The sequence below is a fragment of the Gossypium hirsutum genome, chromosome A10 (assembly GCF_007990345.1).
Source record: "Gossypium hirsutum isolate 1008001.06 chromosome A10, Gossypium_hirsutum_v2.1, whole genome shotgun sequence".
In the NCBI taxonomy this organism is placed as follows: domain Eukaryota; kingdom Viridiplantae; phylum Streptophyta; class Magnoliopsida; order Malvales; family Malvaceae; genus Gossypium; species Gossypium hirsutum.
Window position 1 is genome coordinate 102,379,996 of NC_053433.1, and position 14,209 is coordinate 102,394,204.

General features: G+C 29.4%; 1 protein-coding gene across 1 annotated transcript; it reads left to right on the forward strand.

The window, feature by feature from the left end:
• The first annotated feature begins 328 nt into the window (after positions 1-328).
• LOC107895477 (G-type lectin S-receptor-like serine/threonine-protein kinase SD2-5) lies at positions 329-1,825 on the forward strand. Its single transcript, XM_016820749.2, has one exon. The coding sequence runs from the start codon at positions 381-383 to the stop codon at positions 1,554-1,556; it is 1,176 nt and encodes a 391-aa protein (XP_016676238.2). The 5' UTR covers positions 329-380; the 3' UTR covers positions 1,557-1,825.
• The last annotated feature ends 12,384 nt before the right edge of the window (positions 1,826-14,209 follow it).

Genomic DNA, 14,209 nt, shown 5'->3' on the forward strand with positions numbered 1-14,209 from the left:
CTTTTTCGTTTTTAACATAAAATGGATAAGACCCAAGGTGGTCACGCTACTACCGTAGGAGGCACCACCCTGATCCATACTATTTTCATCAGTACTTTTTTTCCTATACCATTTTAATATATTTTTTTAAAACTATATTGTAAAAAAACCCCTTCCTCCTATTCCATGCTGAGTTGGCACGGTCAATGATTTCCAAAACAGTTTTTTGGTCATTTCCTAAAACATAGGACTAGAACAGTACTACTCTTTTTGACTTTTCTGCTCTTTCTTGGTGATTTCATATTGATAGCACTGCAGTTTATAAAGCTTGACGCCATTGTTGCGCCTATTTCTCTCAAAAATAACTCTTTCCTGCAAAGCCATTTCCCGTCTTAGTGAAAATGAATAAGAATGCCCGTTGCTACTTTGTAATGAGCACGCTTTTTACTCTACTCATCATAGCTGTTATTGTGAACATTGATTTACTTTTTTGGATAGTTCTATGCGCTTTCCTTCTTGTTGTAGCCATTTTCTTTTATAGAAGATTTAAAAATGGGTTCCAGCAAGTTGAGGAAGATAATTATCTTGACAACATGCTGAAAATGCCAACTAGATTCTCTTATGAAGACTTGAAGAACATCACCAAGAATTTTAGCAACAAGCTTGGTGAAGGTGGATTCGGGTCTGTTTGTCAAGGAACATTGCCTACGGGTTCTGAAGTTGCAGTGAAGCATCTTTTTTACGTCGGTCCAATTAATAAGTCCTTCATTTCGGAAGTTCAGACGATTGGAAACCTCAGCCATTTCAATTTGGTAAGTTTGGTTGGATTTTGTGCTGAAAAATTCAATAGGTTTATAGTTTATGAGTTCATGGTTAATGGGTCGCTAGATCAATGGATCTTCAAAACCAACCAACAACTTGCACTTGCTTGGCAAGTTAGAAAGAAGATCATTTTAGATATAGCCAAAGGACTTGCTTATCTTCACGAAGATTGCAACCAAAAGATAATTCACTTAGACATTAAACCTCAAAATATCCTTTTAGATGTTAATTTCAATGCCAAAATTTCAGATTTTGGATTATCTAAGCCAATTGAAAGAGACCAAAGTCAAGTCATTACACGTATGAGGGGAACCCCGGGTTATATGGCTCCCGAATGGCTAAGTTCAGTCATAACTGAGAAAGTAGATGTCTATAGCTTCGGTATTGTGGTCTTAGAAATTCTTTGCGGGCGACAAAACATCGACGAGTCTCAACTAGATGAAAATAGGCATTTACTGGAACTTTTTAGGAGAAAGCAAGAGGAGGGGAAACTCTTGGATTTAGTCGATGAGTGCAACGGTGATATGCATTCCAATGCAACCGAAGTCATGGAGATGATGAAGATTGTTGCATCGTGCTTGCAAACTGAACATGCCAACAGGCCTTCCATGTCCTCACTTGTGAAGCTTTTTGAAGGTTCAGTTGATGTTGTAATTAACATGGACGAAGATTCTCAAAATGAATTAACATTAGAAGTGGAAGTGGAGAGTTTAGCTTCAACAGTTGCAGACTCTGTGTTATCTGGACCAAGGTGATGATGTAGACACAAAGGAGATGTTGGAAGATTGCATGCAAACTGGGGTATGGTCCCACTTTTAACTTATCCGATATACTACTTTTATTACCAAAGTCACGTACTTGTCTTCATCCTTAATCTGTGGGTCCAATAAAGTGTAAGTTAGTCAACAGAAAGACTCAAAGGTAGTTGAAACATCGTCTCCTTTCCTTGTTGAAATATATAAGACTTTTTGGTCATTATTGCTTTATGGCTGCGTTTGAGTAATAATATATAATATTGTACTTTTTTTTAATTTCGCATTTTAGAATAAAATTAAGTTTATTATTTTTAATTTTATATTTTCAAATAATCTCAATATGTTGAAATATATAATGCAATCTTAATATCATTTGAGCCTTAGATTATTTTCGATTACAAGCAAAATTTGAAATTGTAGACTAATTTAACTTTTGTTTTCATGATTTTAATCAGTTTTGTATTTTTTTCTCAAATAAAATTTAAATTTAATTAAAAATAAAATCTCTCAAAACAATAGATATCATATTTTAAAATTAAAATTATTACATATACTTTAAAAAAATTATTTATTACGATTATAATTATGGTTGAGAATGCAAATCATTTTTCATCAATTATATTGTAATTTGGTTTATAAAATTATTTCAACATGATTATATAAATTGCAATAAAAACAGAAAAAAAATTCATCATATTTTGTGGGAATTAAAAATAAAAAATTAAAAGAATTAAACTTATTAAAAAAATAAATTCTATAATAAATATAATTTGATGAAATATACTTAAAACTAATTTCACGTTTTATCAATCAAATATCAAAATATTACATTTTACCTAAACAAATAAAATAAGATAATATATCTTATTATTAAAAAAATCTATTTTTCTTTAACCAAAAGCAGCCTATATTATATGGTTTAATTCGAGAGGTAAAAGGCGCTCACGTGAATTCTGCCTCCAGCGTCAAAATATGGTTATTAGCCATTTTTAGATGATCCAAACCCTGAATTGAAGCACTGCATTTTTTAAGTGGGTTAAGGTATAGCGGTAGTGCCTGTACTTTAGTAAAATTAAAATTTAACCCCTAGAAATTAAATTCTTCAATTATTGTGATTTAAAATTTTCAGTCATACTAAGTATTTATTTTTCTCAAAATTTTTCAATTTGGCGTATTGATCAAATTGTCCTCATGTGATGTATCAAATGATTGACAAAAAATATATATTAGGTTGATAAATTTTAACCGAAACTACCAATAATATGATAATTACGATTCTTAAATTAAAAAAATAAAAAGATTTAATTTTTAAATTTTAAAATATAGTAATTAAATTCAATTTTTATAAAAGTAAAAAAATTAATAGCATATTTTAACTTCTTTTTTTGTGTTACTCTGCCAAAAGTTTTGAAAAGAAGTGATTAACTCATAAACAAAGGTTTATTACTTCATTCATGTTCTTTTTATTTTTTAAAATGATGACTTGAAAATCAAATAATATTTTAACCAAAAAATAAAATTTAAGCCCCTTAATTTTAATTAAACTTTAAATCATAAATTTTAAATCCTAAATTTTAATTAAATCCAAAAAACTAACCTTAAATACTAAATTTTAAATTATAAATCCTAACCTTAGAAATTGATTTGTCATTTATTTTGTATTTACAATGTGAGTAAGTTATTTATAATGTTGGTAAATAATAGTCGGGAGTGAAGTCAAGAAAATTTTAGGAGGTGAACTTAAATTATATATTTTTACGATAATAAAAATGTGATTTCATCCTTTTCATAGCCTATATCTTTATAATTTTTAAAGGATTAAATCAAAATTTTATCATTTTTGGGGTAAAGTGTAATTTTACTATTACTAATTTAAAATTTTATAAATTATAAAGAGCTTAAATGAGAAATTTTCATTTTAGAGGGGTTGAAGCCGTTGCCAACCCCCTAGCGTCACCACTGGTAATAGTATTTTATTATCTAGAAAAGTCTAACTAATTATAATTATTAATGAATAGAAGTGTTGTAAAGATGTAACTTTTATACGTAAAACAACACAACCCTATAAAAGGGCATCTTATTAAAAGATACATCTATATGAAAGGGTATCTCATAAAAAGATATATCAATTAAATGCGATCTATATAAAAAAAACTTTTCCTTTAGTCATTTTTGCTATCATCATGCTTAGAGTGTTGAGGGTTTAATTATATCTTAGAGGCATTTTAAAGCGTTAAAGAAAGTGTTATATATGCCTCAAAGTCATTATATTTTAGTAACTTTATTTTTATTTTTCTTGTTTCAATGTTATTTCCTTGTAACAGTGACCTTAATTAAGGTAAAAATTAAGAATTAAGGTAACATAATAGAATAATATAATATCATAAAATTTAGTTTAATCCCTTTATTATTTTTAGTTTTTAGATGTTTGAAAAGTTGATATTTTAATATTTACACGTAAATTTTACTATTAATGGAATGACATGGTTTAATACTGATTGATGTGACATTAATTAAATATTAAATTAATTTAAAAAGTTAAATAAAAGTTTTGAAAAATGAGTAAATGTAAGAAATTGATGTTGCTGTTATCCTAAATTATTTTTTATTCTGTTTATTATTTTTTTTACTTGTTGTGTTTAAATATTTTATTTTTACTTTTCTTTCTTTGGGTTTTTTTTTTCTCCTAAATACTATTAAACCTATTTCAAAGCCCATATGAATTAGGGCAAACTCGTTAATTCAGTATACTAGTTTGGTTTGATTAATGGGCTAAAGCAGAAAAATTAGGATAAGCTATGACTAAATGTTCTATGTTTGATATTTATGCTGAAAATGCCAAAATTTTAATGCAAGACATTGATTCTTGTGGTTGATAAGAAGCTTAGGCTCCATTAGGTTTTAAGAAATAGAAGCATTTTCATTTTCGGTTTATTGAGAAATGAGGAGAATAAAAAATATTGAAAAAAAGAAGGTGTTTGATTGAAAATTTAAAAAAAATGAAAAATGAGAATAAAAATATGTAAAAAAAAGTTTAAAAATTTATTTTCATTGTTTTTACTAAAAATGATTTGTAAAATTAAAAAAGTCAAAAATAAAATTCATACGATAGTGTTGAAAGCCTTTGAAGGTTGAATAGTGGTATTGGAATCTAGCTCACTTAGTTTAGTTATTCCGTTTTATGTACTAAAAACTTTTCAAACTGAATGGTTTAATAAAATTCCATCATTCACATTAATATTGTTTGTATTTATCCTCAATAGTTTTTGCACTTAAAGTAAAATGTATAAGCAAATATTGGCTCACTGATTACTTAATGCTTAACTAATAATAGGTTGCATTATGTGGTCGGATTATAATGCGAGAAGACAACTTATATTAATAGGTAACCTAATTGGTCCATAATCTGATAAATCAAAATTAAGCAATTGATTCAAGTACTACTATGTCGTCTATCAAGTCTAATTGGAAAGGTACATTATCCTGAGAATCGAAGCGAATGACTCTCATAAAATAAAAACATATATGTGATTGTTTTGATTAATAATACATCGGACAAGACCCAAATTGAATTTATCCTAGATCCATTTATGGATTTGTTCGCTTGTAATGTTCATAATGTGCCTTACATTAATCCTAAGTAAGTAATTGATTATGCGTGTGTGACTCATATACTTTAATGTATTGAAAGCCCGAGTTCAATTACTAATAGTGTCAAAAGATGGTACATCGAGTATACGACTTTTGCATCGAATGATTTCGTTTACAATAGTGGAATTCATAGCTCATAAAGGATAAATGATATCCTCTTATTGACATTACATGGTAGATAAAGATAACGTGACCACAATTCATTTGTCTAGGATGAATGATTTAATTACCATATATTAGTAATTGACGTTTTCATGAAAAAAGATGTAATGATTACTACGAAATAAAATAAGATTATATTGGGCAAACAGATTTAACCCAAAGAGATTAAGGATATCCACAATGAATGTGTTTTCTCATTATGAAGAAAAGATGCTTAGAGATTAAATTAATTTTTTGAATTACTATTTAATTAATTGTTATATCAAAATATTTGAAAATAAAAGCTAACATGATTATTCATAGAAATATACAAATGTCATTCATTATCTCCGTGTTGATATTTCCCAATGGTTTTACATGTATGAGTTGTTAGGATTTAGTGCCCTTAGTTTAATGATATTGTTAAATGTACTGGTAATTTTTCGAACAAATTTTAATAAAATTCCATCATTCACATTAATATATTTTGAATAATGCCCTCAACGGTTTTTGCACGTAAAGCAAAATTTAAGCAAATGTTAGCTCACTGATTATCTAACATTTAATTAATATTAAGTTGCATTATGTAGTTTAATCATGTGGAAAGACAACTTCTTTTAGTAGATAATCTAAATGGTCCATAGTCTAATCAAAATTGAGCAAGTCAATCAAAAGATTATTATGTCGTCTATCAAGTCTTATTAGGGAGATACATTATCTTAAATATCGAAATAGATAACTCTTAGAAGATAAACACATAAATGTGACTATCTAGACTGGCAATTAATTAGACAAGACCTAAGTAGAATAAATCTTAAATTTGTTTATGGATTTATTAACTTGTGACGTTCATAATGTGGTTTACCTTAATCCTGAGTAAATAACAAACCATGTGTGGGTGACTCATATGTTTTGATGTATTAAAATCTTGATCTCAATTGGTAATAAAAGCTAGAATGTTGGGTATGTGACTTCTACATGGCATAACATCACCTACAATAGTGAAATTCATTGCTCGATAAAGGGTATATGGTATCCTTTTATCGATCTTACATGATAGATAGAAAAGTAACGTGGCCATGAGTCATTTGTCTAGGACGAATGATTTAATTACTACTTATTAATAATTGACTTTTTCATGAAGGAACATGTAATGGTTACCATGAGGTAAAATAAGATCGTATTGGGTAAACGAATTTAACCCAAAGAGATTCAGGATATTCTGTTAGGGTAACACGTATATGAAAATGCCATTGGATGAGCACTTGATTAGTTGCTTTCATAACAGCATATAATAAGGGAAAGTTCAGCCATGGTACTTTAGTGGAATGATTCTATGACTAAATAATGTTTTAATTAATAGATGAAGAGTTGGAACTTAATTATAAATTATTTAAGCCTTAATTATATATGTCAATTTGGTCCCTCTACTAGCTTGGTACAATCATGAATGGTTTGCAATTGAAATGATATGATGAATGAGTGAAAACGAAAAATTACAGAAATAGATCGCATGTATCACTATCTACAATGAATGCGTTTTCTCACTATACTCAAGAGATGAATTAGAGATTAAATTAAATTTTTCGATTTATTATTTAATTGATTGTAATTAAAAAATTAGAGTTCGAAGTGGAAATTAAATTAATTAATTCTCATAATTCAGTGAACAAGACAATTAAATTCATTTACCCATAGATTATAGTATGGTAAAGTCTACATATCTTTAATAGAATTAGAATTGGGTTGAGGAAATGATTTAATGAGGAAATAAATTAAATTTATCTTTAATAGTATGGTAAAGTCTACGTATCTTTAATAGAATTAGAAGATAATTACCCACTCACATTTGATGAAGCAATGGAAAGTGTTGATTCCAAGCTTTGAGATGTATCTATGAATGCTAAGATGAATTCTATGAAGTTCAACCATGTGTGAGAACTAGAAGACTTAACGGATGGGATAAAACCCATAAGGTGTAAGTGGATCTACAAGAAGAAAAATGTAGAAGGAAATGTTAAGACCTACAATGCTAGACTTGTAGTGGAATGACCTAATTTTCATCGGTGTCAGAAAAGTCAGTTTCGGGATCGAATTTATTTAATCGAGTCATCCAAAAATTTTAATCGAACAGTTACGAAGCAAGTGTGGGATTAGGAAAAATAGAAATATTAGTAATTGCATGAGAAATAAAATTATTTAGTAATTAATTGCGTTGGATATTAATAATAGTACAAGGAATAATTTGAAAATGATTTAAACTAGTGAAATTAGATTAGAATTTCAATCAAGTCCTTAAAGTACAATTATACTAACTATCTAAAAGTAATTAAGCCTTAGCTTGATGTATGTTTAGCGAACAAGATGATCTTGTCAAACAAATTCCACTAACCATTCTTTAAATTAATATTAACTATTATATTAACTTATGTTAATATTATTAATAATAAATGAACATGAAAGGATGAAAGAGTGTAACACCCCACACTTGACCCGATCGTCAGGTCCGAGTTACGGGATGTCATATTCATTGCCAGAGCAACTATGGTCAATTACAATTCAATTTAATAGTTTATACCTACTATTAGGTTCAAAACCTCATTAACACATGTTATATAATCGTTTTCGAGGTTAAAATGAGCTTACGAAAACTCTTGATAACTCGAGGTCAATTTAGGACTAACTTGCAAAGTTTCAAAACTATTAGGTTGGCATAGTGACATTAGGGATTCCAGGTCGTAACGTCACTCACTGTCCATTCCTTATTGTGACGTTAAGGGTCCAACATCGTGACATGACTTTCTATTTTCATAAAGTTCATATGGTCCCAATTAACAACACCTAAAACAAATGTCAAATGAATTATTCTAACCATTTTTGCAACATAAGACCATTTCAATACATATTTAGCATACTACATACTTGATTCAAAATTGATATTAACTATCCACAATTTCAAAGTGATCATTTGCGATGCAAAACCGACCCAAAACATAGGTACATGCCATCTTTCGAAAATATAGCAGAAAGTTTACAAACATTATTGAGTTAAGGGTTACAGATTGGATGTTGAATCATTTTTTAGGACTTAGAGACCTACCAATACCTACGCACAAAAATAAACAAATCGTACGCTGAGCAATAAATCTCAGTGATACTTTAATGATTCGAGACAATAATATGACAAACATAATATCTAATTTTACGTTCAACTTGTTCAAAGTTCCAACAATTTCAATTCATCATCCATGACTCAAATGCCAAATTTCCATGCCATATCTTAGTTGACCAAGTCATACCAATATATATAACATATATGAACACATTAATTACATGATCTAAATTCAACCATTCAAGTCACAAGGATCAAGTTTATGCACTAATCTATTTACCAATTTGTATACACATATCAAATCACGAATTATAATCACATATCACATTCATTTCCATTTCCATTTCATTTCATACTACTTGTTCATTTCAATATCTCATTCTTTCTCGGATTTATTTATTCACTTTATTACCATATTAGCCCTCAGAGCTCGTATAAACTAGTTTGCATAATCTTTTACATGCTATCTTTAGTCACATTTCACATATATAATCATAGAGTATCATTTCATATAATCATTTTTATTTAATATTATTTACCAAGTTCACATTTTATAATCTCTATTAATCGAACACAGATTCAAGACGAATTCACAAATCGTCCGACCGTCACACCAATCTGGCTCCCAGTGTCTCATTGGAAAGTTTGAAGTATGACTTGCACCTAGCGCTTATTGGTATAACCCAAGTAAAATATGTGCCCAACACTTATTGAAATGTTCGAAGTAATATGTGTTGGATTTGGTGTCTTAAGTGTAGTATATTCATTTGTACACTTGTAATTTTTTGAACAGATTAGTTAATAAAATTATTCATAAATTACATTAATATCCTTTTTATGTTATCATCACATGGTTTTTGCATATAAATCAAAATTGAAGCAAATATTGGTTCATTGGTTGTCTAATGTTTAACTAATATTAAGCGTTATTACGTGGTCAGATTGTAATACGGAAAGACAACTTATATTAGTAGACGAACCTAAACATATCCTTAGTCTAATCAGAAATGAGCAAACCGATTGAAAGACTAATATGTCGTCTTGAGCATCAAAGCAGATGACTCCTAGAAGATAGAGACATAGATGTGACTAACTGAATTGACTGTACATTGAATTGGACTAAAGCATAATAGGTTCTAAATCCGTTTATGGATTTATTCACTTGTAATGTTCATAGTGTGGCATACATTAATCATTCATGGGCTATGTATGCGTAACTCGTATACTTTGGTGTAAGTAAAAGTCTGAGTTTGAATAGATAAGGAATCAAAAGTTGGTGCGTTGAGTATACAACTTCTGAAGTATATAGCATAATTCACAATAGTGGAATTCATTGTCTAAGACATGCGTAAATGATATCCTCTCATTAGCATTGCATGATAGATAAAAAGTAAACGTAGTCACGGACGTTTGTCTTTGTGATGAATGACGTAATTATTATATGATAGAAATTAACTTTTCATGAAGGAAGATGTAATGGTTACCATGAGATAAAATAAGATCATATTGGGAGAAGAGACTTATCTCAAAGATATTAAGGATACCCTCTTTGAGGGTAACACATTTATGACAAGGTCATTGGACGAGCACTGATTGAGTAGCTTCCGTAATGGTATGTCATTAGGGAGAGCTTAGTCATAATACTATAGTGGAATAACTTCGTGACTAATTGAGTTTATAATTAATAAGCGAAACATTGAAATATAATTGTATATATTTGAACCCTAATCACATTTGTCCAATCGGTCCCTCTGCTAGCTCATTGGAACAAAAAATGAATTGCATGTTAATCAAATGAATATAAATAAATAGAAATGATAAAGTTAGAGAAATAGGTAGCATTCGAAACTGAATTTGGTTTTCTCACTAAGTATGGAAATGACTTGAGAATTAATTTATGGTTTTGTGAATTATTAATTAATTAATTAATTAGTTGAAGTTTGAAAATAGAATTAAATTAATTTGTCATTGTGAATCCGTTGAATGTAGAAAAATTAAATATATTTTCGCATAAATTCTTTTACGGTAAAGTTGCCATGATTCTAACGGAATCAAAATCGAGTTGAAAAAATTATTTAATTGGAAAATTGATTAATTTAAATTAATTTATAATGTTTATTTTGGGAAATAGAAAAACATGTATTGGATTGGATTCAATTATAAAATGCTGGGTTAAAAGTCCAAGAAGCACATATAAGTTAACCCAATATAAGAGTGACCCGAATTCCTATCATAATACATATGAGGGGAAACACACCCTATTAGCACCTCTCTTTTCTAGTTTAACTAGGGGATTGTGTTTCTATTAAATAGGCATTAAATGTATTCTACTAAATCAATTAAGGTTTCACTTCCTCTTCTTATAAATAGATGACACCGGTAGGGATAATGATACAATAAGTTAAACACAACTTTGAGATATTGTTATTCTAGCCGGAAATAGTGAGAATTTATTTCTTAGTATAAATTCTATTTTTTGGGAATAACAACTCTACCGGTTTCTGTTAGAGAGAGTTTTACTTTCCCACTGAAAGTAAAGTAAATAATTTTTGATTTTGTGTTTGATTCGAATTTTTTCGAGCCACACTCGAAGCAGCTCGTGGTACGAGAATAACAGAGAAGGTCATTTGGTTGAAAGCCAGGAACGTCGAGGATCCATCTAGCCCAAAACACAGATACTATTTCGAGAAAAAAGTTTATTGTTATAAATATCACAAACCAACTCAAATTTTAAAATTTTATTTTTTAATGTGTAAGAAAATTATTTTCAAACCGAATTTTTCCAACAATGTGTCTAATGCTCATCTACATATAACTTTACGCATCTAATCCTATAGAATGCCAACTATATATGACTCTACCTAAAACAATTAATAGGGTATTCGATGTCCAATTATATATGATTTCATATTCAATATCATAGTTCCATACAATTTCTATCATCAAGCTATATTACAAATCATTTAACAAGTTATAACATGCTTGTTTTCTACTATATTCAATTCATATGTTTTGTCGAAACTTTAAGCTAGTGTTTCCAAATCGATTTTATTGTTTAAGGAAGTTTAAAAGAAAACATTGACTTAATCAAAACCTCAATTATTTTTCATAAACCTTCGGTTAAGGGATAAAATGAGTTCTTACAAGGTTCAAGACAAGTTCACGTGGGTTCATGATAACATAACCTATATCCAAGGAAGTTTAAGATACAAAGCTAGTTTGTAAAACTCTGTAACCTAATTTCAATTTTTCTTTTCCTAAGTTGGAACCATGGAAAACTCTTCTAATCATTTCATTTATTAGTTTTATTATTAGCATTTATAGATGAATGATTAATGGATGATAATCAAATAAGCATGCCATATATGTTTGATAACATATCATGTAGACTAAGGAAGATGCCATTCAAATTTATCTGCATTTGACAATACATATAAACCCTTAATTAAAAATATTGCATATTTTTAAAAGATTGAGTGGGAAAGAGTTACCAAACAAAACTCACAACCTTTATTGATGGTCTTTATATGAAAGCATGATAGCGAGCTAGTTTTAGTAGCCTTGGTTTTCAAATGTTTTGATATAACTAAATTAACTTAAAAATCTCCTTTAATCAAATTTGCATAATTCATGGAAAAATCTTAGAAAATTACTTTAAAGTGATTTCAAACTCATAAAATGATCCAATTTGTCTTAAAATATTTCTTATGAGTCAAAACTTTCAAAACACTTTGAAAAATATCCTCATAAAATATTTCTTATGTATCGGCATAAGGTAGATAATAATCAACCTTATGATCCTAAGGGAGTTGTATTGCAACAAAGGGTCGGTTGTATCGGTATACTAGAATTGAATCGATACCTAAGGGGAGTTAGAGGAGTTGTATTGCAACAAGTTCTATAGTAAACTCTCTCAACTTTTCCTAGAACTTGTAGCGATACAAGCATAGTTGTGGCAATACCATAGGCTCCAATGACTATACTTTTCAAGCGTTTGTATCGATACCAAAATAGTTGTATCGATACAAGTCCTTTGCAGTTTGTAATTAATGCAAAAATTTAAATTTCAACGACTCCAATTTATGGATAACGACTCCAAACGTCCCCAAGCTTGTTATAGAGTATAAATATGGTTCAAGGACTCCAACATGAACACAAGAAACAAGTTCATAAAGTCTATTGTACAAAAATCCAATCTTTCAACTATTATTCTTGTACTTTTCTCATACACACTCGAGATTATATTGTCTTTCAATTTTGAAGTGTTGTAAATTCAATTGAGTGAGCTTGATTGTTGTAAATCAACCTTTTAAAGAAAATTTTTCTTTGATTACTCATTTCTCAAAATTGTGAGGGTTTACTTAAGGTTTTGGGTAGATAACCTCAAGGGACGTGGTTGTAGCTTGCCTATTAAAAAGATAGTGTTGTAAAAGTTAAATCTTGTCCTTTAAAGGTTTCAAATTAGTGAATTTGAGAACTCTTTAGTGGTAAGTTAAGGTAGTGAAGATAAGCAATTAAGATCGAATCCCTATAAATCACATTATGGTAGAGTAACGTCTCACAGTTTAATGAATCTTGCACTTATTTGATGGGATGGTTAAGAGATTATCCATGGTTAAACTTTACACAACTTATCAATAGGTATAACCCATTTGGTATGAATAGTTTATCAGTCTCGGTGTGAATGTTTTTATTTGGACATCTTGTTTGGGCTATCGGATTTATGTTCTTAATTTCTTGGTGCGGATATTGGCAAGAATTGATTGAAACTTTAGCATGGGCTCATGAACGCACACCTTTAACCAATTTGATTCGATAGAGAGATAAACTTGTGGCCCTTTCTATTGTGTAGGTAAGATTGGTTGGATTAACCCACTTTTTTGTAGGTTATATATTTACTTATGCGGCTTTCTTGATTGCCTCTACATCGGGTAAATTTGGTTAGTTCCATATGTTATGCGTTGTATCTGCGATAATATCATCTCTTTCGATGGAGAAGGGGGTATACCCCTTTTTATTTCTACATTTAGGATCTGACTTGTATCATTGATAATAATAGGAATTGAACCATTGGCAAATAAAAGTTTGATTCATAGGGAGAAGAAGAAGCAAAAAATGGAACAAAAATATCATTTGATTTACTGATCCTCAAAAAAAGAAATAAGCAAAATTTCGTCGTTGAGTGAGAAATGGAAAATTTATGGAAAGTTACAGTCCTCACCACGAAATAGTGCACCCACAAGTCTTCATCGACGCTGTTTTTTGATTAGAAGATCAAGAGCTAACTATCGAGACTTTGGACTAGCCCCTTTATCCATTGAAAGAGACGATATTATCGCAGATACAACGCATAACATAAGGAATTAATCAAATTTGCCTGATGTAAAGGCAATCAAGAAAGCCATATAAGTAAATATATAACCTACAGAAAATTATGTCAATTTTTATTGTTATATTTTTTCCCAAAATGTTTAAACGGCAGTTCACGCCCTTTCAGAGTACATTGAACTTTACAAATTTTACCCTTGTTGCACCCAACAATAAGTGTTTACCAAAGCCAGTTTACTATGTGTGATTTCTTGGATAAGACAACATATTTATTTATATTTCAATTAGAAACTAAAAATTAAAATTAAAACCACCACTACTTTTAGAGAAAACAGGCCGGACAAAACAAAAATCATGATAACGTAGACTGAAATGAAAAACCAAAGAGAAAAAAAAGAGAATAAGCTGTGACTAGTAACTA

What these genes read in the sequence shown, in the direction of transcription:
- LOC107895477 (XM_016820749.2), top strand. Translation starts at nt 381, where the DNA reads ATGAATAAGAATGCCCGTTGCTACTTTGTAATGAGCACGCTTTTTACT.